The 25,485-nt window shown below is 49.8% G+C and overlaps 1 protein-coding gene across 3 annotated transcripts in view; it reads left to right on the top strand.

Annotated features, from left to right (window-relative positions):
- The window catches only part of TCERG1L (transcription elongation regulator 1 like), a 114,215-nt gene that overhangs the window by 76,401 nt on the left and 12,329 nt on the right, over window positions 1-25,485 (top strand). For 2 of the 3 annotated variants that reach the window (XM_064145329.1, XM_064145327.1), the window contains 5 exons: window positions 7,862-7,987; window positions 13,022-13,116; window positions 15,044-15,132; window positions 18,421-18,575; window positions 22,092-22,161. In XM_064145329.1, coding sequence (XP_064001399.1) covers window positions 7,862-7,987; window positions 13,022-13,116; window positions 15,044-15,132; window positions 18,421-18,575; window positions 22,092-22,161 — 535 coding nt within the window. The remainder of the gene's footprint in view (window positions 1-7,861; window positions 7,988-13,021; window positions 13,117-15,043; window positions 15,133-18,420; window positions 18,576-22,091; window positions 22,162-25,485) is intronic. The other variant, XM_064145328.1, reaches the window with a different exon arrangement.

Genomic DNA, 25,485 nt, shown 5'->3' with positions numbered 1-25,485 from the left:
ATGAGGAATAGGATAAGAGTTTCAAGTTGCTCCAGGGGAGGTCTGGGTCAGTAGATATGGAGCAGTGCATGTTGGGCTTTGCTTTGGCTTCTGGTTCAGTCCCACTGGACTGTAATGAGGAAATTCTCCTTGGAGAGCAACCTCCTGCATGAGGAAGAAGGTGAATCCTGCACCACTTCAGCCAGTAGCTCTGGCTGTGGTATTCTGAGGCTCTGGGGACAATGTGCTGTGACACTCCTGCTCTAAATCTACTCTTGTCTGGCCTGTCCTCTGTCAGTGACCACACAACTCCTCTTTGCACCACACTGTTCCATTTCCTCCAGTTTCTTGTTTCCAACAGGGAAGTCAGGGGGCCGTGACCATGTTGCAGGTGAGGGAGTGCTCAGCAGTCTTGCAAGGCTCCACACCATAAATCATCATTACCCTGTGGAGCTCCTCCTTGGCAGCTACCAGGGGAAGTTATAAACAGCTACAGCCCCTGTACTTGGCACTGCCAGGCAAGCAGCAACAGAACAAGGGGACACAGTCTCAAGTGGTGCCAGGGGAGGTCTAGGCTGGATGTCAGGAGGAAGTTGTTGGCAGAGAGAGTGATTGGCATTGGAATGGGCTGCCCAGGGAGGTGGTGGAGTCACTGCCCCTGGAGATGTTCAAGAGAAGCCTGGCTGAGGCACTTAGTGCCATGGTCTAGTTGACTGGCTAGGGCTGGGTGCTAGGTTGGACTGGATGATCTTGGAAGTCACTTCCAACCTGGTTGACTCTGTGATTCCAGATTCTACTGGATAGGCCACACCTCAAATCCTGAGTTCAGTCTTGGGCCTCTCTAAGCAGGAGATTAAGGTGCTGGAGCAGGTCCAGAGAAGGGCAACAAAGTTGGTGAAGGGTCTGTAGAACAAGTCTGGTGAGGAGTTGCTGAAGGGAAATAGAATTGTTCAGTCTAGAGGAAAAGAGGCTGAGGGGAGACCTTCTGGCTCTCTACAACTCCCTGAAAGGCAGCTGGACTGGTGGGGATTGGTTTCTTCTCCCTAGTCTCAGGTGATAAAACAAGCAGAGATAGCCTGAAATTGTGCCAGGGGCAGTTTAGGATGGACATGAGGAACAATTTCTTTGCTGCAAGAGTGGCCAGGCATTGGAACAGGCTGCCCAGGGAGGTGCTGGAGTCACTGTCCCTGGAGGTGTTCAAGAAACCTGTGGATGTGGCACTTGGTGCCATGGTTTAGTGGCTGTGATGGTTTGGGGCTCACAGTTAGACTCCATGACCTTAGAGACCTTTTCCAACCCAAACAACTCCATGATTCTACCTGTTGAAAGAGACCTTTGAGATCATCAAGTGCAGCTGTTCACCTAGAGGTCACAGCCCCACCACTGCTGCTAAGCCACTGCCACTAAGCCTCATCCCTCAGCACCACATGCACACAGCTTTTAACTGCCTCCAGGGATGGTGACTCCACTACCTCCCTGATAACTCCACTTGTGCAGATAGAGAGACACATCTAGATATAATTTCTTACATGCAGATGGAGCTCAACTATTCAGCTTAATTATAGCTGCGACTCAGCAAAGAAATTGAGATGATTTAAGGCAATCACAACCTTGAAGGAATAAATATTGATGCTTTCCAGCTCTTTGAGCTCTCAGGCTTTTCAAGAGATGCATCTGGAATGCAAATACACTCTAGAGACTGAGTGTCCTGTCACAATGCAATATGAGCTTTTGGTGTGTACTATACCTGGGCTGGAAAAAGACCTAGAATCATAGATTCACAGAATGGTTTGAGTTGGAAAAGACCTTAAAGACCATCCAGTTCCAACCCCTGTGCTATGGGCAGAGACACCTGGATGATCCTCAAAGCATCATCCAGCCTTGCCTTTGAACAGCTCCAGGGAGTGGGTAAGAAGAGTAAAGAACCTTACACTCGCCCACCCACCCAGAGTCTCTGCAATTTGTGATCCAGCTTAGACAAGTTTTCAAGCAATCACAGGACTATGAAATGTTTTAGGTTGGAAGAGAATCATAGGATCAACCAGGAAGTTGTTGGCAGAGAGAGTGATCGGCATTGGAATGGGCTGCCCAGGGAGGTGGTGGAGTCACCATCCCTGGAGGTGTTCAAGCAAAGCCTGGCTGAGGCACTTAGTGCCATGGTCTGGTTGACTGGCTAGGGCTGGGTGCTAGGTTGGCCTGGCTGATCTTGGAGGTCTCTTCCAACCTGGTTGATTCTATGATGATGATTCTATGACAGACATCTCCTGGAAGAGCCAGCTACCTTCTACACCTTTGATATTTCTAGCAGGCACCACTGAAAGGCTATTTCTGTACCACACAGACACATCACTGTTGGCAGTTCCTTTCTCTACTTGCTCATGGCCAAAACATGCCTCGAGGAGGGGAGCAGGTAGGTTTGTGATGCTCATGACTCCATCGAGAGAGACATGACAGATGCTGAGGACAAAGCTGCTCTTCACAAGCGCTTCCTCTCTGCCTCAGCAGAGCCAAGGGCTCTCATCACTCCATTACACAGCAGAGAGATGTTAACAGCCTGGTAACAGGAGTCACAGTGCCCATGGCAAAACGAGGTGACATCAGTCCTGGACCTTAGCCCAGCTGTTACGGCAGCAGAGGTCTCTTGTACCTGCTGCTAAGGGTCAATTCTCACCTTTTCCAATTAAACCATGACACTTCCAACTGTACCTTCAAGCTAGCTTAGCAATTTGGAAAGGGTTTGAGTCTCATTTTCTTCAGAGGGATTCAGAGAGCCTTTACCAGCTCTGCAGCTAACAAAGCAGGGGACACAGAGATTATTTTCATAGATCCAGACAGTTGTAGAGTGGTTTTGGTTAGAAGAGACCTTTAAGGTCACCAAGTCCAGCCATGACTGCCAGGTCACCACTAAACCATGTCTCTCAGCACCACATCTCCATGCTTTTGAAACTCCTCCAGGGATGGGGACTCCACCGCTGCCCTGGGCACCATGACAACCCTTTTGAGGAAGAAATTGTTCCTGATGTCCAACCTCAACCTCCACTGGGGCAACTCACAGACTATTTCCTTGTAAAAAATGCCTGCAGCACAACTGACACTACCTAGCTGTAAAGAAGTTTAGCAAAATCTGCCCTGTCTTCCCCCATGCCAAAAGTAAACTAGCAAAAAGTCACCTGTTTGGGCTCCCCAGATCAAGAGAGACAAGAAGCTACTGAAGACAGTCCAAAGGAAGCCTCAAAGATGCTGGGGCACTTGGAGCATCTCTGTGAGGAGGAAAAGGCTGGGAGACCTGGGGCTGTTAAGCCTGGGGAAGAGCAGGCTGAGAGCCTCAGCAGGAGGTAAAGTCGGGAGGGCAAGAGGATGTGGTGAGACTCTTGTCAGTAGTGCCCAGTGACAGGACAAGGGGCAGTGGGCACAAACTGGAGCCCAGGAGGTTCCATCTGAACACGAAGAGAAACTTGTTTGGTGTGAGGGTGCTGGAGCCCTGCAGCAGCCTGCCCAGAGAGGGTGTAGAGTCTCTTTTTCTAGAGAGCTTTCAAACCCACCTAGCCATTGCAATCCTGGGCAAGCTGCTGTGGCTGCCCCTGCTTTAGCAAAAGGTTTGGACTGGATGATCTCCAGAGGTCCTTTCCAGCCCTCACCGTGCTGCAGGGCTGCAATACGCTGGCCATGCACAGCAGGAGGGAATTCTCTTCCTGAGCAGAGCATGGACAAGGAGATTGCCCTTTTTATTCTACAGTGCTCAGGAGGTAAGATCTTTCCTCACCATGAAAGCTCTGGGGTCTCCACTCCTGCCATTTCCTGGCTTAGTCTTTTGACTGAGGCCAAAGCCTGGAAGATTTTCATCGCTTGCCCATCTGTAGCCTGGAGCTCCTGGGCTGACCCCACCAGAGGCCAAAATCCCTGCAAATACAAGTTTCATTCAGATGGAGGTTTCCTGCCAGTGCAGCTGCTCTCAGGCAGCAGAACATGGGAATTTTCCTGCCTTTCCTGCAATATTTAATTTATTCTAGCACCTTGTTTTGTTCCTGAAACCCAAACCTGGTGTTTGAATTCCCCTGCCCTGTCAGACGTTTTATTGCTTGGTTTTCTGTCTATTCTTTCATGCTCATAGAGTTGTTTGGGCTGGAAAAGCTCTCTGAGGTCACTGAGTCCAGCTCTGAACACAAAACCACCATGGCCACCAAACCATGTCCCCAAGTGCCATATCCACAGGTTTCTTGAACACCTGCAGGGATGGTGACTCCACCACTCCCCTGGGCAGCCTCTTCCAATGCCTGACCACTCTGGCAGCAAAGAAATTGTTTCTAATCTCCAACCTAAACCTTCTCTGGTACAATTTCAGGCCATTTCCTCTCATTCTACTACTTGATCTTAGGAAGAAGAGACCAATTCCCCACCTCACTCCAACCTCCTTTTAGGGCATTGTAGAGACTAATGAGGTGGTCTCCTCTTCTCCAGAGCTGATCATGTTCCCAACACTAACAGATTTAATTTATCATCATATTTCTGAGCAAGCAGTCAGGCATTAACCTAATGCAAGGGAGCAGTGGAAGGATTTGTCTTCATCAACAGAATAAAATCAGCAGGTTTCTGATGCTCTCTTGGAAGGAAACATTTCTGCAAGCTCAGTGCCAATCTCAGTGCCACAGGAAGACTGTTTAGGAGTTGACATGATGAGTTATTACAGGCTGTTAGATCTTTTTCTCTTTCTTTTGTTAACTAAAGCCTGTGCTCAGAAGAAAAACTGTGTGCAGAAACTTCCATCTGCACCTACACCAGCTAAAGATGGTCACGAGAGGGGAAAAAAGTTGCTGCTTTTTATTGGAGCAAAGAAATTGCTCCTCGTGTCCAACTTAAGCCTCCCCTCGCTTAATTACAGGTTATTTCTTCTTGTTCTATCACCTGATAATAGGGAGAAGAAACCAACACTCACTTGGCTCCAATCTCCTTTCAGGGAGTTGGAGAGAACATCAAAAGGAGGAGAGGAAATGGCCTCACGTTGTGCCAGGGAAGGTCTAGGTTGGACATGAATGACAATTTCCTCACTGAAGAAGTGGTTAATGCCTAGGGCAGTGGTGGTGTCCCCATCCCTAAACGTGTTTAAAAGCCAGGTAGATGTGATGCCCAGGGGCATTGGTTAGGCATTGGTATAAGTTGCCCAGGAGTCACCATCCCTGGAGAATCATATGGACATAGCACTTGAGGAGATGTTCTAATGGCCATGGTTGACAGTTGGACTTGGTGATCTTAGAGGCCTCTTCCAAGCCAACCAGTTGTAGGATTCTGTGGGTCTGTGGTGACCTGGCAGTGTTAGGCTGGACTTGATGATCTTGGGGTGTCTTCTGCAACCTTGGTGTTTACATGATTTTAAAAGATGTAGTGATAATTGTCTTGCTCCTGGATGTGACTGACAATCAGCATAAAGCAGCAGCTGAAATGATGTGGTGGAAAGTCAGATGTGGTGGCAAAGCGAGCAGAGCTCATCTCCATGTCTAACTAGAGGGAGATAATTAAGCACAGTGTGAAAATGACTCCAATTTGGGGTGCAGAGAATTGCTTGTTTATTTAAGTTGCTGTGCATGCCTCAGTCTCAGCTTACATCTGCCTGGTGTCCCTATAAACCTCAGAACATGCATGTGAACCTTCAAGAGTCTCCACATGGGGCTCATGTATGGTCCACAGGCTGCAAGGCTGCAGTCCCAATGCTTGGGGGAAGACACTGGTGGTGTTTCTGCAGGTGGAGGTCATTCTGTCCACTGCAGCTCCTGGTAAATGGTGCTGATGTGAGCTGAGAGATGTGGCCATGCATGAGGAGCAGCTATGGATCAGCTCAGTGTTTCTCAAAGAGCTTGTCCTGAGAGTTTGAAGCTACCTGGGACAAGCCTGTTCCCCAGGGAGAAATTCAACAGTAGGAGAGGACCTGGCCTGAGCCCATTTGGTGGCACAGGCTCTAGAGGGGAGCACTTCCCCTGCCTCTTGCAAACTGAGAGGTGGAAGAGGACAAGACAGCCATGCTCTTCTCCAGGGTTTCTGAGATGTTGCTGTCACCAAAGGTGGACATTTGGGATGAATTCAGAATTAGCTGTGTGTGCTTCTCTGAGTGGGACATTATAAATGGATACAACATGGCCAGCAAAGCAGCCATTTGTACATCCCTTGTCAAAATGAGAAGAGACTCTGGTCTTGCTGGCCACCACAGGAGGAGCAGAGGCTCTCCATGAAACCCTCTGCCTTTCCAAAGGGAAGAAAGGAGAGAGACTGATGGGGTGGGGAAGAAACTCAACCAGCTGGGATAGAAAGAAGAACAATCCCATGGAACAGAGACACAGAGACACAAACCAATATGGAACCCAAGCACTGATGGCAGTGATAGCACTGTTGGCACCACTGATGCTGGAAGCAGGTGATGGGCAAGTCCCAGACTGGACTAAGCAACAGATGGGAACTGGATTCACAGCTGGATTCTGGCACTGGATTCAGGAACATAGGGATGGGGGTGGAAGGCAGAAGGGACAGAGTCCTTCTGGGACAGCAGCCAGTGGAGAAGAGGCTTGGCCCTGCTGATCTCAGTTCCAGGCCACTTCTGTTTATCCTATCACCTGATACTAGGGTAAAGAGACTAACCCCACCTCACTCCAGCCTCCTTTCAGGGAGCTGTAGAGTGCCAGAGGTCTTCTCTCAGCTTCCTCTTCTCCAGGCTGAGCAATCCTCAGCTGCTCCTCACCAACCCTGTTCTCCAGACCCTTCACCACCTTTGTTGCCCTTCTCTACACCTGCTCCAGTGCCTCAGTGCCTTTCTTGGGGTGAAGGGTCCAAAACTGAACCCAAAATATGAGGTGAGGCCTCATCAGTGCTGAGTACAGGGGGACAACCACTTCCCTACTCCTGTTGGCATGGGTGTTGGGCTGCTCTGAGTGTGCTGTTCCATGATCAGAGACACCTTTGACTCCAGTGTTGGAACTGATGGTTCCTCAGCGTCTCTTTATATCCAGAGAGCTCATCAAAGTTAATAGTTTTGCCAGGGGCTTTGACAGAAGCATGAAAAGGAAACTCATTGCCTGAGGTCCCAACATCATCTGGGAGATGGAAAATGCTTCAGTGTCTTGTTAGAGGTAGCCAAGGTACAAGTGCCTCCAGTTAGATGCTTGTGCTGGGCTGGAGGTAGCACAACAAACATCACACTGACCTGTTCTTCCTCAGGAATGCTTTATTCATCATCATCATCTCTTCAGGACAAGGATGGCTTCCACTGAGCAGAGTTCCTTGCTGGGGGGGGGGGGTTCTTTATCATGCTGCTGATTGTGTCTTGCAGGAATTTCTCTTATCCTGACTTCATGGCCAAAAAAAGGGAAAAAAATAACAACACTTTTAATTTTCTGCTCTTTTTCCTGCAGCTGCTTCTGATTCAGCTCTCAGAGAGACAGGACGAGGGGGATAGCTTCAACCTGCATTGAGATGAATCATAGATTCATAAGATGGTTTGGGTTGGAAGGGACCATAAAGATCATCCAGCCCCAACCACCCTGCCATGGGCAGGGACACCTTCTACTAACCCAGGCTGCCCAAGGCCTCAACTAACCTGGCCTTGAACACCTCCAGAGAGGGGCATCCATGATCTCCCTGGGCAACCTGCTCCAGTGTCTTACCACCCTCACTGTAAAGAATTTCCTCCTTATCTCCAGTCTAAATCTACCCTAAACTCTTCCCCAGGAGGGTAGTGATGGACTAGAAGAGGTTGCCTAGAGCAGCTGTGGCAGCTGCAGCACAGGAAGTGTTGAAAGCTGGGTTGCATCTCCATAAGTCCCTTCCAAACCCTACCATTCTGTGAGGCTTTAAAAGCATTTTTGGCCAAATAGAAGTTTTGCTTCTGGTTTGAATGCAGGTTCTGCCTCCAGACTGGACACTCATATGGGTCCCTTGATGCCAGCACAAGTCGCCAGGCTAACTGCTGTGTCTGCACCGACCGTGACCTTCATGGCAACCAATCTGATGGACCAGGCATTGGCAGGCAAGTTGATGTTTGCTAATCTCCTAATGTTTCTGAAGCACATCTCATGTTTTCCTGTTCTTCCAACCAAAAAAAATGCTTCCCATACAACTGGAGACCCTTAAAACATGGGCTGGGATTTTATGACTTCTCCTTTAGTGTACGTGGAGCGGTTTGGATCCTGTTTACTCTGGTAGTTGGCAGGAGCTTGGTGCTGGATGACACAGAAGGCAAGTTGCTGAAATGTCCTTGGGCTGTCTGTGTCCCATGGCAGTGGTATTCAGCAGCATGACAATGATAATGTGGTTGTCTTTTGGATAGTTGCTCCATGCAGCCTCGTTGGCTGAAGCCTCCCAGGAAGCCTCATGCTGCACTGTGTGATAAAACTGCTTCATTCATTGTCCTGTAAACGTCTCTCTGTTGTGATGGGAGGAGAATCAATGTTCTTCTAAAAGGCTGGAGGATATCACAGAGTGGTAGGGGTTGGAAGGGACCTCTGGAGATCATCCAGTCCAACTGCCCTGCCAAGGCAGGTTTGCTTAGAGAAGGTCACACAGGAACACATCCAGATGGGTTTGGAGGTATCTTCAGAGGTGGAGACTCCACCACATCTCTCAGCAGCCTAATCCAGGGCTCCACCATCCTTAAATAAGTTCCTCCTCATGCTTAAATGGCACTTCTTATGTTCAAGTTTGTGCCCATTGCTCTTGTCCTGTCACTGGGCACTGCTGAAAAAAGCTTGGTCCTATCCTCATGACACCCAAACCTTGAACCTCTGAGGAGATTCCCTACTCAGGCTTCACTCTTCCAGACTCAAAAGACCAAATTCTCAGAGCTTTTCCTCATCAGAGAGATGTTCCAGACCACTCAGCATCTCTGTATCCCTGTGACTCTGTTCAGGTTCACAGCTAAGTGTTTCAAATCATGATCATAAAATGATCAGATTTGGGTAGGAAATTTGGAACAGCTTTCACATGAAAATGAAATTCCTTGTGCAATGCTGCCATTGGTAAGCCAACAGCTCTCTTCATGGAGGTAAGGTCATCAAATCAACCAGGTTGGAAGAGACCTCCAAGATCATCCAGGCCAACCTAGCACCCAGCCCTAGCCACTCAACTAGACCATGGCACTAAGTGCCTCAGCCAGGCTTTGCTTGAACACCTCCAGGGATGGTGACTCCACCACCTCCCTGGGCAGCCCATTCCAATGCCAATCACTCTCTCTGACAACAACTTCCTCCTAACATCCAGCCTAGACTTCCCCCAGCACAACTTGAGGCTCTGTCCCCTTGTTCTGTTGCTGCTTGCCTGGCAGAAGAGACCAACCCCCACCTGGCTACAGTCTCCCTCCAGGTAGTTGTAGATGCTGTGATGGATGTGGTCATGCAGCCATAAAGGAGGTGCAACACAATCCTTGCCAGCTCCATGGCATTGCAGGGTCCTGAACCTGCATTCCCAGTTGTGCCCCATGGAAAATGAAATGTTGAGAGACCCAGGGCTGTTAAGCCTGGAGAACATCAACCTGAGAGGGGATCTGTTCAATACTCATCAAGAGCTAAAGGACCTGTGGGGGGCAAGAGGATGGGTCCAGACTCTTGTCAGTGGTGCCCAGTGACAAGACAAGGGGAGACAGGCACAAACTGGAACCCAGGAGGTTCCATCTGAAGAGGAGGAGAAACTTGTTTGCTGTGAGGGTGCTGGAGCCTTACAGCAGGCTGCCCAGAGAGCTTGTGGAGTCTCCTTCTCTGGAGACATTCCAAACCCACTTGGGCACTGTGATCCTGGGCAAGTTACTGTGGGTGTCCTGCTTTATCAGGGGGATTGGACAGAATGATCTCCAGAGGTCACTTCCAACCCTCACTGCCACGATGAAGAGACAGGGAGCAGCAGCTTGATGCAAGCTCAGTTCTGTTTGTTGTGCTTTCAGCACTTGGTTACCTACTCTTAACATATAAGCTAAAGTTCCTGTCAAATCCTAATTGCTCATCAAGACAGACCTCAATAGAGACATCAAGACAGACCTCAATAGAGACATCAAGACAGACCTCATACCTTAGCAACTGCTTTACATTGTTCCATCTGTTGCAACATGCTCTAAGGTCATTTTGACTCTCTCTTTTACTTAACTCAGTGCTTTTCCACTCACACATTCCAAACCCATGGCTTATGTTCCAGTGTCTCAAGATCAAGCAGCTGTACAGCACTAAAAGTCCTACCATTCCCAACACCCCACCACGCTGGGATTCTGAGACAGACAACTGAAACACCAAGACATGAAGCCATAAATCTTACATCTGGTATATGGAGCATTTGAGCATACCCATGTGGACCTGTGCCTCCAGGTTTTGCTGGCAGTGCCTACAGCAGCAGCAGCAGCATTATGCCATGGTGCAGCCTTTGTAAGGCAGTTGATGGCTTTCATTTTTCAACACAGATTAACTTTTCTTTGACTTGCTGCCTGAAAAGAGAATTGGGTGTTCAGTGAGGCTTGGCACAGTTGGGTTTTGCTGATGACAACACAAGATCTGTCTTCCTCTGAAGGCAAATGAAAATTTCCCCTACTTCTGGAGCAGAAGGAGCAGATTTTGTGATGGCCCTGCCTTCTGACAGGCACTGATCTGTGTGCTGGAAGCTGGAAAAGTCCAGCCTTGGCTTCACATCTGTCTTCTTTTTACTTTGCATGGATACAAGTGAGGTGGAGCTGGGGCTGACACTCGCACAAAGCTCTGCGTCGCTTCTTAGATATGCAGAGCTCAGACCATTAAGTGCCTTCGGGGTCAGGGTTGAGATCTTGAACTTGATATTTAAAAAGAATGACAAGTAAAGAGCAGAAGAAGGAAGGTCAGCAAGAGGCAGCAAAGGCCCTGGACTCGGAGCCCAGATTAGCCTGGACCAGCCTCCCAGAGGTGCAGAAGAAGGTGGAGAGAGAAGATGAGAAATGGTTGAGTGACCTGAATGAGGGAGAAATACAAAAGCAGGTGGAAACGCCCAGCTGATGGGCATGGAGCTTCCTCTCCCCTCCTCCCTCCTCCTTCAGCTCTCTCTCCGCAGCCTCTCTTCCCTCCCCCCCTCCCTCTCCCTTCTCCCCCCTCCCTCTCCCTTCTCCCCCCTCCCTCTCCCTTCTCCCCCCTCCCTCCCCCTTCTCCCCCTTCCCTCTCCCTTCTCCCCCTTCTTCCCCCCCACCTCCTTCTCCCCCCTCCTTCCCCACTCCTTCCCCTTCCCCCCTTCTCCCCCTCCCCCTTTCTCCCCTCTCCCTCTCTCCCCCCCTTCATCCCTTTCCCCTTCTCCCTCTTCCTTCATCCTTCTCACCCCTCACTCTCCCTTTCTCCCTCTTCCTTCATCCCTATCCCCTTCCTCTCCCTCTCTAATCCAGCACTTAGTAAGCCATCAGTGATCACACACAACATCCTCTGAGACCCACCCCAGCCAGTTTTGCTGCTTCCCCTTTCCCTTTCTTCCCATGAATTATTCATGTCCCTCCACCTGCCACGGAGCCTCCAAGACGCCTCTTTGATCAGGTGCCTTCATCCTCCCCTTCCAGCGCATCCTTGCATCCTCAGCAGCAGAACAGCCCATGCAGGAGCACAGCCTTGAAATCATTCTGTTTAGTTTAGAGAGGGGGGGAAAAAAAGGTGTCTAATGGTGCTGGAGATACCTCATGGTACCTTCATTGTCAGGCTGCAGTTCATTTGGTGCATTTAAGTTAAAAGAGAAGGGAAAATAAAAAGGGTAATTAATGAGAGAAGAGTAAACTGCACCTGCTTGTGGTGGAGGTAGAGACACTGGAGCAGGCTGCCCAAGGAGGTCATGGATGCCCCTTCCCTGGAGGTATTCAAGGCCAGGTTGAATGGAGCCTTGAGCAGTCTGGGCTAGTGGGAAGTGTGGAACTAGTTGGTCGTTATGGTCCCTTCCAACCCAAACCATATAATGATATGGTCTGATTGGTTGACCTTCCCTTGTGTGGGCAGAGGAGAACCAGCCATTGAATGGTTTGGGTTGGAAGAGACCTTTAAAGGCCCTCTAGTCCAACCCAAAATGAGAAATCTTTACTCATCTAAAAAGTCCTAACAGTGATTTGATTCACCTGAGGTATGGTGGCCATCTCTGGAGTCCTTGACAGGGGAGACATGGACCTGGACAATGCACTGTGGGTGACCCTGCTTCAGCAGGGGGCTTGGGCTAAATGGTCTCTAGGAGTGCCTCCTAACATCACCATGCTGGGATTCTGGGATGCATTGTACCATGCTTGGCACCCAGTCAGAGCTTCTGGGGCTCTTAAAGTGTGGTTTGGCTTCTCTCTCTATGTTCTCAGGTTTTTGTCTCCTATTTATCTTCAGCTTTGGGCAACTCCTCACTGGACTTCTCCTGTGCTGTGGTTTGTTTACATCTGCCAGCTGCCATTTCTTTATTTCTATTAATGCTTTAATGATTAATTAAGAGTTTACAGGAGGGGTTTTTTTTTGTTCCTCATGCACAGGCATACTGCTGAATGAAAGAACTTGGCTCCTTCTTAACCCAAGAGGAACCCAAGTGCAGACTCCTTTTTAAGCCAACCTGATAATGAGGACTCTAAAAGGACCAAATTCCTAATAATAATAATAATAATAATCAAAAAGCTTTCCCCCCCCCCCCCCTAGGATTACACAAATTAAGAAAGAGGACAAAGCAGAGCAGGAAGAGGGGATGCTCTGGGGGGGTTTATTGACATGAAAAACAAATCCCAGCTCCTTTGAGCATCACTTTCCAAACTGCTATGTGCCCAAATGACAGAATGTGAACAGCAACTTGTCTGTGCCTCTTCCAGCAGCAGCTGAATTAAGGATTGAGTGAGGAGGAGGAGGTGAGAAGAGGAGACTGAGAACCACAGGGAGTGGTTTGCTTTTTCTTCCTCAGTTCTGCTTCTTGTTCCATTAGACCAGAGGTTTTGAGCAGCCTGGTCTAGTGGAACTACCCATGGCAGAGGTTGGAACTAGATGGTCTTCAAGGTCCTTTCCAACCCAAACCATTCTATGAATGTATTTACTGGACATTAAAAGTGAATCCTTTCCTCTCCTAGATACCAGCAAAGAACGCAGTAGACCTTCTTGCCCATCCACCTTGATTTTACACACAGAGAGGAAGAGCACCCCCATGGAGAGCAATGGAGAGAAGGTCTGTGGTGGAATTTCTTCCTCTTGAAACTACTGAGCTGCACAAACTGAAGGCAGGGTAAAGAGGTGTTCCCTATGGAGCTGTGCTGGCCAGGGGGGGTTGGGTCCCATGGCCAGTTTTCAAGAGCTACTTGATTTTACAGTCAGAGTGGTGAGATGCTGGACCAGGTTGTCCAGAAAGATCACAGATGGCCCCTCCCTGGAGGTGTTCAAGGCTGGGTTGGTTGAGGCCTTGAGCATTCTGGTCTAGTGGAAGATGCCCCTGCCCATGGCAGGAGGGTTGGAGCTACCTGTTCTTTAAGGTCCCTTCCAACCCAAAGCATGTTATGAATCCATGGATCTATGGAATTCATCTCAGAGCTTCGTAGGAGCTTTGTCTTTGTAGTGGCAGAGCAGCAGAGGAGGGATGGTTGCAGGTGGGTTTCTCCCCATGCTGGAGGAGAAGCAAGTTCATGGCAGGTGTGTGTGCAAACACAGGAGTGTGACAAGAAGATGAACCTACTGAGAAGCTGAAGGGTGTGTAAAAGGCTACCTATGAACTCCAGCTTGCTCTGGAGCTGGGCCAGCCCCTGCTCAAAGCAGGGTCAGCTTGCTGCACCTCCTGCCACTTACCACAGCCTGGGTCCTATGTTCAAGGGAGAAGGTTTTCATGGTCCTGGCATTTTGGTGTTCCTGGACACTTCTGTAGCCCTCCTCTGCAGATGCTTGCACAACCCAGGTGGACATCAACAGATAGCAAAGAGCAGATGCAGCTTACACATATGGCAATACTCTGAGTAACTTCATTAGCTTTTACCAAAAAGCCTTCATTGTTGTATGAAAGAGAAGGACCTCAATGATACCTCCTGCTTCTGTGGACTGAACAGATATTCTGCTTCCTGCTTCACTCATGCAGACATTGTGAAAATGGCTAAAGCAAAAACAGGGACCTTTTGTCCCCTTCTCAAGGGACTAAGCCTTACTCCAGGTCTGGAGATATGGAAGAACATCTCAGACTTGAAAAGCAGCAGTAAAGGTCCACCTTGGAGCAGCTATGGCCTGGATCCCCCACTTGTCCTCCATGTACATGCTCTCCAGTTCAGGAGGGACTGGAGACTCCAGTGGAGCCTCTGAAGATGCTGAGGGGGATGGAGCATCTGTAGGGAAGCAAAGCTGAGATACTTGGGGCTGATAAGCCTGGAGAAGAGCAGACTGAGGGGGAATCTGATCAGTGCTCATCAAGAGCTAAAGGACTTGTGGGGGGGCAAGAGGATGGGGCCCAGGCTTTTCTAGTCAGTGATGCTCAGTGACAGGACAAGGGGCAGTGGGCACAAACCCAGAGGTTCCTCCTGAAGATGAGGAGAAACTTGTTTGGTGTGAGGCTGCTGGAGGCCTGCAGCAGGCTGCCCAGAGGGGTTGTAGAGTCTCTTTCTCTGGAAAGATTCCAAACCCACCTGGACACAGTGATCCTGGGCAAGCTGCTGTGGGTGCCCCTGCTTTAGCAGGGGGGTTGGACTGGATGATTTCCAGAGGGCACTTCCATCTCCCACCATGCTGGGTCTCTGGGGTCCCCTGAAGTGCTTTCTCACCACCTGTGCCATCCACACGCCTTCCTTGATCACTTCCCCAGTGTGCCTGATGCTTTCTGTATGGACTCAGGACTGGTGATGCTGGGAGCATCCTCTTACCTGCCCCTGCCCTTGATTAGGGTGGGTAGATCTCCAGCCACCCCAGTGAGGTATTGGCATGGGTTGTCTGCTGGGTTTGCATTTGTTTTCCTGGAAGCAGGGGAGAGTTATTTCCCATTTCTCTGGGCTACTCTGAAGGTCTCAGAGGGAGTTCCTAAAGGCACTTCTGGAACAACAGAAGGATGGTTCAGTTTACATTGGTTTGTACAATACCAGCCTTCTGCACCTTGTTTGTTGATTAGTCTCTACCTGTCTTTCCAGGAGCACTCTTTTAAACTGGTAACTGAAGATGACAGCATGTCAAATGTCAACAAGCCTGTGGCATCCACACCAGTGCCAGGTTCACCATGGTAAGCCAATGTCACCAGACCTTCTAGAAGCTATCCATCAGTGGCATTTCTCTTGCCAGCCATCTATTAGTGGTCTGCTACTTGGGAAAAGATGTCCTGGCCTGGGAGTTAAATATCAATGCTGGAGCTTTTCCTCATTAATCGTGACTTTAGGAGGTGAGCACAAATATGATGTGAGCCAGCTCCCTGGGATCACAGTATCAAAGAATGATTTGGGTTGGAAGGGACCTTAAAGATCATCCAGTTCAAATCCTGTGCCATGGGCAGGGACACCTTTCACTAAACCAGGCTGCTCAAGGCCAAATCCAACCATGAAAAGTCTGTGAGATAAGGGCAGTGTGGTGCTGAGCTCCATCTGAGCTAGGACCAAGTCTGGCAGTAGGCTCTGTCTTACATGGCTTGAGGACCCAGCTTGGATCATGCTTGGATGAATCAAAGGGGAAATACAAGATCTCTCAGATCCCTTTTCTTTCCCAATTATATCATTGCAGAGACCTTTGGGTGGCTTTCAGGACTTCAAGGGGCAGATCAGGAAGCTGGAGGTGGCCATTAGAGTAGGGCCTGTTGTGATAGGAGAAGGGATGATGGTTTGAACTCTAAGATGGAAATTCAGACTGGAGAAAAGGCACAAATGTTTGACACTGAATGTGGTGAGAGCCTGGCTTAGGTTGCCCAGAGAGGTGGGAGATACCCCATCCCTGGCAATATTGCAGATCAGGTTGTTTGGAGCTTTGAGCAACCTGCTTCAGTTGCAGATGTCCCTGCTGACTACAGGGGGTTTGGATTGGATGACTTTTAAAGGTTCCCTTCCACTGTGATCCTGCTTTAGCAGAGGGGCTGGACATGGAGTCAGTATGAGGGCATGGAGTCAGTCATCAGCAAGTTTGCAGATGACACCAAGCTGGGGGCAGATGTGGCTGGGTTGGAGGGCAGAAGGGCTCTGCAGCGGGACCTTGACCGCCTGGACAGATGGGCAGAGTCCAATGGGATGGGGTTCAATAGCTCCAAGTGCAGGGTGCTGCACTTTGGCCACAACAATCCCATGCAGAGATACAGGCTGGGGTGGGAGTGGCTGGAGAGCAGCCAGACAGAGAGAGATCTGGGGGTGCTGATTGATACCCACCTGAACATGAGCCAGCAGTGTGCCCAGGTGGCCAAGAGAGCCAGTGGCATCCTGGCCTGCATCAGGAATGGTGTGGTCAGCAGGAGCAGGGAGGTCATTCTGCCCCTGTACTCTGCACTGGTTAGACCACACCTTGAGTGCTGTGTTCAGTTCTGGGCCCCCCAGTTTAGGAGGGACATTGAGATGCTTGAGCGTGTCCAGAGAAGGGCGACGAGGCTGGGGAGAGGCCTTGAGCACAGCCCTACGAGGAGAGGCTGAGGGAGCTGGGATTGGTTAGCCTGGAGAAGAGGAGGCTCAGGGGTGACCTTATTGCTGTCTACAACTACCTGAGGGGAGGTTGTGGCCAGGAGGAGGTTGCTCTCTTCTCTCAGGTGGCCAGCACCAGAACAAGAGGACACAGCCTCAGGCTGCACCAGGGGAGATTTAGGCTGGAGGTGAGGAGAAAGTTCTTCACTGAGAGAGTCATTGGACACTGGAATGGGCTGCCCGGGGAGGTGGTGGAGTCGCCGTCCCTGGGGCTGTTCAAGGCAGGATTGGACGTGGCACTTGGTGCCATGGTCTGGCCTTGAGCTCTGTGGTAAAGGGTTGGACTTGATGATCTGTGAGGTCTCTTCCAACCCTGATGATACTGTGATACTGTGATCTCCAGAGGTCCCTTGCCATGCTGGGATTCTGAGATGTGATGTTTGCTAGCTTCCATTATGATTCAGGAGGTGCAGGGCTGAGATTGATGCTGTTTGTTTATCACACACAGACCTAGAGAAGCACAACTTGAGGCTTTGAATGTCTCTCCTGTATGGTGCCATGTGCGCTTTCATGTGATTTGAGCTGATTTGAAATGAATGGCAGGACAAAACATCTAGCTGCTCTCATGCATATTTTAACCAAGCAAGTCAAGAAGGTGTGGTTTCTGTAGCCACAGCTTGGTTATGTTTGTTAAATTGCAATCATTACCTGTAAAGGTCAATCAAATCCCTTGTGGGAGACTTCTGAGGTTGCTGATTCATCGACTCGTAGATTCATAGACTCAGAATGGTTTGGGTTGGATGGGGCCTTAAGGATCATCTAGTTCCAATCTCCCTGCTGTGAGCAGAGACACCAACCACTAGACCAGATTGCTAAAGGCCTCATCTCAACCTGGCCTCAAACATATCCTGGGAAGGGGCACCACAACCTCCCTGTCCAGTGTAGAGCACAGTGGGAGCAGGCTGAGGTGCTGCAGGGATGCCATGCTTCTAGTTCAGCTAGGTAAGTAGGCTCTGATGACCACCTGCCAGCACCAGACACAGCTCTGGTTCATGGACATCAAAACCATGGATGCCCAGCTTGAGGACATTAAAGCTATGATCACCAAGCTCTGCTGCTGAGGCTTTTGCCACTTGCTGCTCTGATCCATGACTTCAAAACATGAAAACTTAGGTACAAGTGTTGTGAGGAGCAGCTGAGGTACCTGGGGTTGTTCAGTCCAGAGAAAAGGAGCCTTGAGGGAAGACCTACTGACTCCTTACAGCTCCATGAAAGGAGGTTGGAGCCAAGTTGATCTCTTCCCCCAAGGAACAAGTGAGAACACAAAGGGAAATAGCCTCAGGTTGCCCCAGGAGAGGTTTAGGTTGGGCATGAGGGATAATTTCTTTCCCAGAAGGGTTGTCAAGGTCTGGCCTAGGCTGTCCAGGGCAGTGGTGGAGTTCCCACCCCTGGAAAGGTTTCAAAGCCGTATAGATGTGGTGCTGAGGGACATAGTTGAGTGGTTACCTGAAAGTGGTGAGCTAATGATTGGACTTGATGATCTTGGAGATCTCTTCCAACCTAAACCATGCTGTGCCTCTGGTGGTAAATGTATTTTCCTGTGCCTTCTCTTGTTGCAAGGACCATGGTCTTCCTCCTCACCTTGTTCTTTTTCTCTTCAGTGACAGAACAGTTCATCTACTGCTATATTTTGGGGGAGGGGGAGTTAGGGGGGCAGTTGTTTAGACCACTTGCCTGATATTTTATCGACATGGAGAGAGTTTCTGTACCTGAGGTGACTGCTGTGGACTGCTAGGGCCTGGGGCGGAGGAGTCTCACCCAGCCACTACCAGTGGGGATACCATAGGGCAGCTGTGGGTTAATGTCTTGTTCCTGGGTGTATCTGACATTATCTAAGCCTAGTTTATCACTTGGAATAGGTGTGTAGTCTGGACTGGAGATGACCGGGTCTTCTTCTTCAACCCTACAATGCAGCTGTCAGTCTGGGAGAAGCCAAGGGACCTGAGACACCGCGGGGACATCAACCGGATCATCGAGGACCCTCCTCACAAGCGCAAGCTGGAAGCTGCAGCAGGTAACTGAAGCCCTGTGATTGTTTGCCTCTCTTTAAGCTCCAAATAGCAAATCATATTTGGTCACTGAAGACCTTCAGGAGAAGTTTGATCAGTGTCACCAGAGTGGGCTTCCTTTTGAATGTTTCCTACCTTCAGGAGAAGTTTGATCAGTGCCACCAGAGTGGGCTTCCTTTTGAGGTTTAGTACCTTCAGGAGAAGTTTGATCAGTGCCACCAGAGTGGGCTTCCTTTTGAATGTTTCCTACCTTCAGGAGAAGTTTGATCAGTGCCACCAGAGTGGGCTTCCTTTTGAGGTTTTGTACCTTCAGGAGAAGTTTGATCAGTGCCACCAGAGTGGGCTTCCTTTTGAGGTTTTGTACCTTCAGGAGAAGTTTGATCAGTGCCACCAGAGTGGGCTTCCTTTTGAGTGTTTCCTACCTTCAGGAGAAGTTTGATCAGTGCCACCAGAGTGGGCTTCCTTTTGAGGTTTAGTACCTTCAGGAGGAGTTTGATCAGTGTCACCAGAGTGGGCTTCCTTTTGAGGTTTTGTACCTTCAGGAGAAGTTTGATCAGTGTCACCAGAGTGGGCTTCCTTTTGAGGTTTTGTACCTTCAGGAGGAGTTTGATCAGTGTCACCAGAGTGGGCTTCCTTTTGAATGTTTCCTACCTTCAGGAGAAGTTTGATCAGTGCCACCAGAGTGGGCTTCCTTTTGAGTGTTTCCTACCTTCAGGAGAAGTTTGATCAGTGCCACCAGAGTGGGCTTCCTTTTGAATGTTTCCTACCTTCAGGAGAAGTTTGATCAGTGCCACCAGAGTGGGCTTCCTTTTGAATGTTTCCTACCTTCAGGAGAAGTTTGATCAGTGCCACCAGAGTGGGCTTCCTTTTGAGGTTTTGTACCTTCAGGAGAAGTTTGATCAGTGCCACCAGAGTGGGCTTCCTTTTGAGGTTTTGTACCTTCAGGAGAAGTTTGATCAGTGCCACCAGAGTGGGCTTCCTTTTGAATGTTTCCTACCTTCAGGAGAAGTTTGATCAGTGCCACCAGAGTGGGCTTCCTTTTGAATGTTTCCTACCTTCAGGAGAAGTTTGATCAGTGCCACCAGAGTGGGCTTCCTTTTGAGGTTTCTTACCTTCAGGAGAAGTTTGATCAGTGCCACCAGAGTGGGCTTCCTTTTGAGGTTTAGTACCTTCAGGAGAAGTTTGATCAGTGCCACCAGAGTGGGCTTCCTTTTGAATGTTTCCTACCTTCAGGAGAAGTTTGATCAGTGCCACCAGAGTGGGCTTCCTTTTGAATGTTTCCTACCTTCAGGAGAAGTTTGATCAGTGCCACCAGAGTGGGCTTCCTTTTGAATGTTTCCTACCTTCAGGAGAAGTTTGATCAGTGCCACCAGAGTGGGCTTCCTTTTGAATGTTTCCTACCTTCAGGAGAAGTTTGATCAGTGCCACCAGAGTGGGCTTCCTTTTGAGGTTTTGTACCTTCAGGAGAAGTTTGATCAGTGCCACCAGAGTGGGCTTCCTTTTGAGGTTTCTTATCAATGAATTAAAATTGATGCTTAGTGCAAAATCCTGATTTACATTCAAATATGGGGACTGGGTGATAGAGTGTTTTGGTTATTGGTGTTGAAGATCCTGGAGGTGTTCAAGAAACATGTGGACATGGCACTTTGGGATGTGGTTTAGTGGCCATGCTTGCCTTAGGCTGATGGCTGGATTTGATGAACTTAGAGATGTTTTCCAACCCCCCTGCCAAGTGCACAGGGTATCTTCAGCTACATTGCATTGATCTCTTCTCCCTAGGAACAAGTGACAGGAAAAGAGGCAACAGCCTCGCACTGCACAGGGAAGGTTTAGGTTGGACATGAGGAACAATTTCTCAATGGAAAGCATTGTCAAGGCCTGGCCCAGGCTGCCCAGGGCAGTGGTGGATTCCCCATCCCTGGAGGTGTTTCAAAGCCCTAGAGATGTGGTACTGAAGGACATAGTTAATGATGGCCTGGCAGTGCTAGGTTACTGATTGCACTCTGGTCTCCCAAGCACTGGACAGACATGACTTCTGATGCTCTGTCCATCTGAATGGGGATGAAAACTGTAGGTTACATGTGGCAAAAGAACTTTAGGCTCCAGAAATACACATCTACTCCACGTGCTTGGTGTTTGGTATGCCAAAACCTCATGGTTAAGAGCTGTTCCTGACATCCAACCTAAACCTACTCTTCTCTAATTTAAAACCTTATGGTTAAGAGCTTGTCCTGACATCCAACCTGAATCTGCTCTTCTCCCATTTAAATCCTTTGCTCCTCTGTTAGACCCCAAGCATTTTCGTTGGCTCAAGCAGCTCCACTGAGGGGCTGAGGTGCACACGGTCTGGGGGCGATGTCCTCCGCCCGGGCCGGCCGCACAGAGGGTGAGAGGAAAGCGGAGGACAGCCAGGGAAGCAGGGGGGCGCAGGGCGCCGAAGGCAGCGGCTCAGCTCTGCTTCGTTCCGCCACCCCTCCTTGCCGCCTCCCGCACTGCCCCCAGCCTATTGATTCCCGCCGCTGCCTGCGCGCCTAGAGGGCTCCTTGCCGGGCAGCGATGGGGCAGGGTGCCGCTCCTTGCCGGGCAGCGAGGGGCAGGGTGCCGCTCCTTGCCGGGCAGCGGCGGGGCAGGGTGCCGCTCCTTGCCGGGCAGCGGCGGGGCAGGGTGCCGCTCCTTGCCGGGCAGCGGCGGGGCAGGGTGCCGCTCCTTGCCGGGCAGCGGCGGGGCAGGGTGCCGCTCCTTGCCGGGCAGCGGCGGGGCAGGGTGCCGCTCCTTGCCGGGCAGCGGCGGGGCAGGGTGCCGCTCCTTGCCGGGCAGCGGCGGGGCAGGGTGCCGCTCCTTGCCGGGCAGCGGCGGGGCAGGGTGCCGCTCCTTGCCGGGCAGCGGCGGGGCAGGGTGCCGCTCCTTGCCGGGCAGCGGCGGGGCAGGGTGCTGCTCCCCGCGGCCGCTCTGCACCGCCTCTCCGCTCCTGCCGCCTTTGCTGCGCTGCCTTGCGCTCCGCTCGGCTCCCACCCTGCGTCCCGGAGACAAGCCACATAGCGCTGCCCTGCTTGGAGCTGCCTGCGGAGGAGACGTTAGTGAGTCCTCGGGCTGCCAGGTCACAAAATCAGAGAAGGGTTTGAGTTGGAAGGGACCTTAAAGATCGTCCAGTTCTAACCTTACCCAACCTGGCCTTGAACACCTCCAGGAGTGTCTTTATAGTGGTATTTTTGAGGGGAGGAAGAATGGAAGCAGTAACAAGGCTTAAATGATGGCACAAATGAACCCTGAGCAGTTTTCTTCACCAGGTGAACAAAGAGGAGGAAAATGGTTGGGATTGTTGCTCTTTCTTTCATTTGGCTGAAGGTGGTGGTGAGGGTATGATGAAATAAGTGTTAGACTTCAAACGCTCTGTCAAAACCAGAAGAGAGATGAAAAGGTTCAGCTGAATGTTGAGAAATAAAAGGTTAAGCTGAGGAATTTGTGTTCTCTTTTCTCCAGTTCCAATCTAATGACTCCTTTTTTGCTTCTTTTTTTTTTAGCAGATAAATGTCTTAGTTCTGGTCCAGGGGATGAAAGCGACGATCTGAGCATCAGAACTAAGAGAAATAAGTAAGTTGTGAAGTATGTTTTATTGTTTCTGTTAGGAAGCTAATGTCTGGTGCAATTAAATCCAGTTAATTTCTTCTGGGTGGTAAATAATGAGTCAGTCCCAAGGTGTTCCAGTTTCACCCAGCTGCTCAGGGGTCTGTACTGGAACCAGTGCTGCCCCATACCCTCATCAATGCTATAGACAGTGAGAAAGAGCAAGTTTGCAGGGGACCCTAAGCTGAGTGGTGAGGTTGATAAGACTGAAAGAAGGGATCTGTGCCATCCAGTGGGACCTGGAGAGGTGGGCTGAGGAAAATACCATGAGGTTAAATAAGGCAAAGTGCAAGGTCCTGCAACTAGATTGGGGTAATCCTCAACATCAGTCCAGGCTGGGGGAGGATGAAATTGAGAGCAGCCCTGCAGAAAAGGACCTGGGGGTACTGATGGATGAAAAGTTGGAGGTGAGCCAGGACTGTGTACTTGCAGCCCAGAAGGCCAATGGCATCCTGGGCTGCATCAAAAGCAGCATGATCAGCAGGTCAAGAGACTCTGCCCTGGAGTACTGTGTCCAGTCCTCAACACACAAAGGACACTGACCTGCTGGAGCCAGTTCAGAGGAGGCCACAAAGGTGATCAGTAGGCTGTAGGGACAGGCAGAGAGAATTCAGGCTGTTCAATCTGGAGAAGAGAAGGCTGTGGGGATACCTTAGAGCAACATTTCAACATCTGAAAGGAACCTAGAGGAAGGCTGGAGAGGATCTGTTTAGGTGAGCCTGTGGTGATAGGACAAGGGGCAGTGGTGCGAAACTGGAGCTCAGTAGATTTTAGGGTGGGTGTTAGGAGGAAGCTTTTTACAATGAGGGCAGTGAAATACTGGAAGAAGCTGCCCAGGGATGTGGTTGAGGCCCCCATCCATGGAAATATTAAAAATGGGACTTGATGTGGCCCTGGGCAGCCTGAGCCAGTTGGAGATGACCCTGCTGACTGCACGAGGGTTGCAGTCCCTTTGACGGTCCCTTACAACCCAATGCAGTCTGTGAGTCTCCCTTTCCCTCAAACATCATCTCTTTTTCTGTCTGAACAACTCCCCCCTCCTTTGAAACGATTAAAACCAGGAAAAGGGCTCCTAGAATGTGCAGTTATTTCAAAGCCAGTGGATAAAAGCTTCATCTCCATTGAAGTGAAGCAGGGGGGGTTATTTTCCATCAGAGTTACCAAGGTTTCAGTCAACTTGTAGAATGCTGCAGCCAGGCTACGAGCTTGGAAACATCCAGAGGTTTTTCTGTTGCTGTTCTTTCCTCTGACCTTTATCACTGTGTGTCTGTCAAACTCTCATGAAATAACAGGCAAAAAAACAAGTACCAAAGAAGCAACTCCCTCAGCCTTTCCCAAAGCAGCCAGGAATTAAATCAAACCTTTGGGTTTCACCACTGCAAGCTCCAATGATCCCACCTGTGAGAAGCCAAATTTACTTCTCACAGCCCAGAGATGTTGTGGGAGCCCCATCCCTGGAAGTGTTCAAGCCCAGGTTGGATGAGGCCTTGAGCAACTTGGTTGAGGGAAGGTGTCCCTGCCCCCATGGCAAGGGGGGATGGAACTAGATGATCTGTAAGGCCTCTTCCTTGAGTGCTGTGTCCAGTTCTGGGCCCCTCAATTCAAGAGAGATGTTGAGGTGCTGGAAGGTGTCCAGAGAAGGGCAACAAAGCTGGTGAGGGGCCTGGAACACAAACCCTCTGAGGAGAGGCTGAGGGAGCTGGGGGTGTGCAGCCTGCAGAAGAGGAGACTCAGGGGGGACCTCATTGCTGTCTACAACTATCTGAAGGGAGGTTGTAGCCAGGTGGGGGTTGGTCTCTTCTGCCAGGCAACCAGCAATAGAACAAGGAGACACAGTCTCAAGTTGTGCTGGGGGAGGTCTAGGCTGGATGTTAGGAGGAAGTTGTTGGCAGAGAGAGTGATTGGCATTGGAATGGGCTGCCCAGGGAGGTGGTGGAGTCACTGTCCCTGGAGGTGTTCAAGCAAAGCCTGGATGAGGCACTTAGTGCCATGGTCTGGTTGACTGGATAGGGCTGGGTGCTAGGTTGGCCTGGATGATCTTGGAGGTCCCTTCCAACCTGGTTGATTCTGTGATTCTATGATTCTGACCCAAACCATTCTGTGATTCTAGTTGAAGGGTTAGCTTAAAGGTATTTTATTCTATTCTCTCTAGATCTGAAGATACCCTACCCTACATTTGCTTCCCCCAGCACAAGAACATGGATCTGTTTGAGTAGGTCCAGAGGAGGGCTATGAAGGTGATCAGAGGGCTTGAACACCTCCCTTAGGGAGAGAGGCAGAGAGAGCTTGTTCAGTCTGAGAAGAGAAGGATCTGGGAAGACCTTAGAGCAGCCTCAAGGGGGCCACAGGGGAGCTGGGGAGGGACTTTTTCTAAGGGCTTGTGGTGATAGGATGAGAGGAAACTAGAAAACTAGAGCAGATTGGGCACTAGGAGGAAGCTCTTCACAATGGGGATGTTGAAATGCTGGGACAGGCTGCCCAGGGAAATGTGTGCAAAAAAAGTGTGGGCATGGCACCTGGGGATGTGGTTTAATGGCCGTGGTGGTGTTGGGTTGATGGTTGGACTGGATGATCTTAGAGGTCTTTTCCAACCTTAATGATTGTGTAATTACTTGCTAAAGAAATTTGTATCCTGTATTGTTTTATGGCATGAGATAAAAAAACCCCCATGTGATTTCAGCATCATTTTTGGTGGCTTCAGGAGGTCTGAAAGAAAGAGGAACCCTTCTGGTGCTTGGCTGGTGGAGTTGTGTGCTGTTTTTTCTTTCAGTTTTGGCTTCAAAAAGCTCTTTGTGTGCAGTAGAAAATTGCACTGGGCCTTTCATGGATCATGTCACAGCACAAAAATTTGCACTTCCAATCTGAAAGTCATTGTCATTCTGTGAGGAACACCAGTGTGGTACCTCTCAAATCAGTAGTAATGCAGCCTCGTTGGAGGATAAATGTAAGAGTAATGTAATTATTTGTAGAAGGAAGATGATCTGCTAGAGCTCACAGTGCCTACTCATCTCATCCATTGGTTTGGAAATGTTAATATGTTTTCCTCTGGAAATTTCAAACTGAGTTTTATTCCACATTGGTGAATATTCCATCAGGAGAAAACATGGTCATGCCTGGTTGGAGGCTAAAAACCCACAGCCCTGCTTTCATTATCCTCACTTGAACCTTGTCAGCATGTAAAGCCTTCTGATCTTTCCAGAAAAAGCCTCAGCTTGTGCTCAACTCATTTGGTACTTGGAGCATTGAGATGGACCTCATGTTAAGTTGGACCTGATGGTACTGAAAGCATTA

This window comes from Pogoniulus pusillus, chromosome 6 (genome assembly GCF_015220805.1).
Source record: "Pogoniulus pusillus isolate bPogPus1 chromosome 6, bPogPus1.pri, whole genome shotgun sequence".
Lineage (NCBI taxonomy): Eukaryota > Metazoa > Chordata > Aves > Piciformes > Lybiidae > Pogoniulus > Pogoniulus pusillus.
Note: the sequence above shows the minus strand (reverse complement) of the source record. Positions and strands in the feature narration are given on the sequence as shown.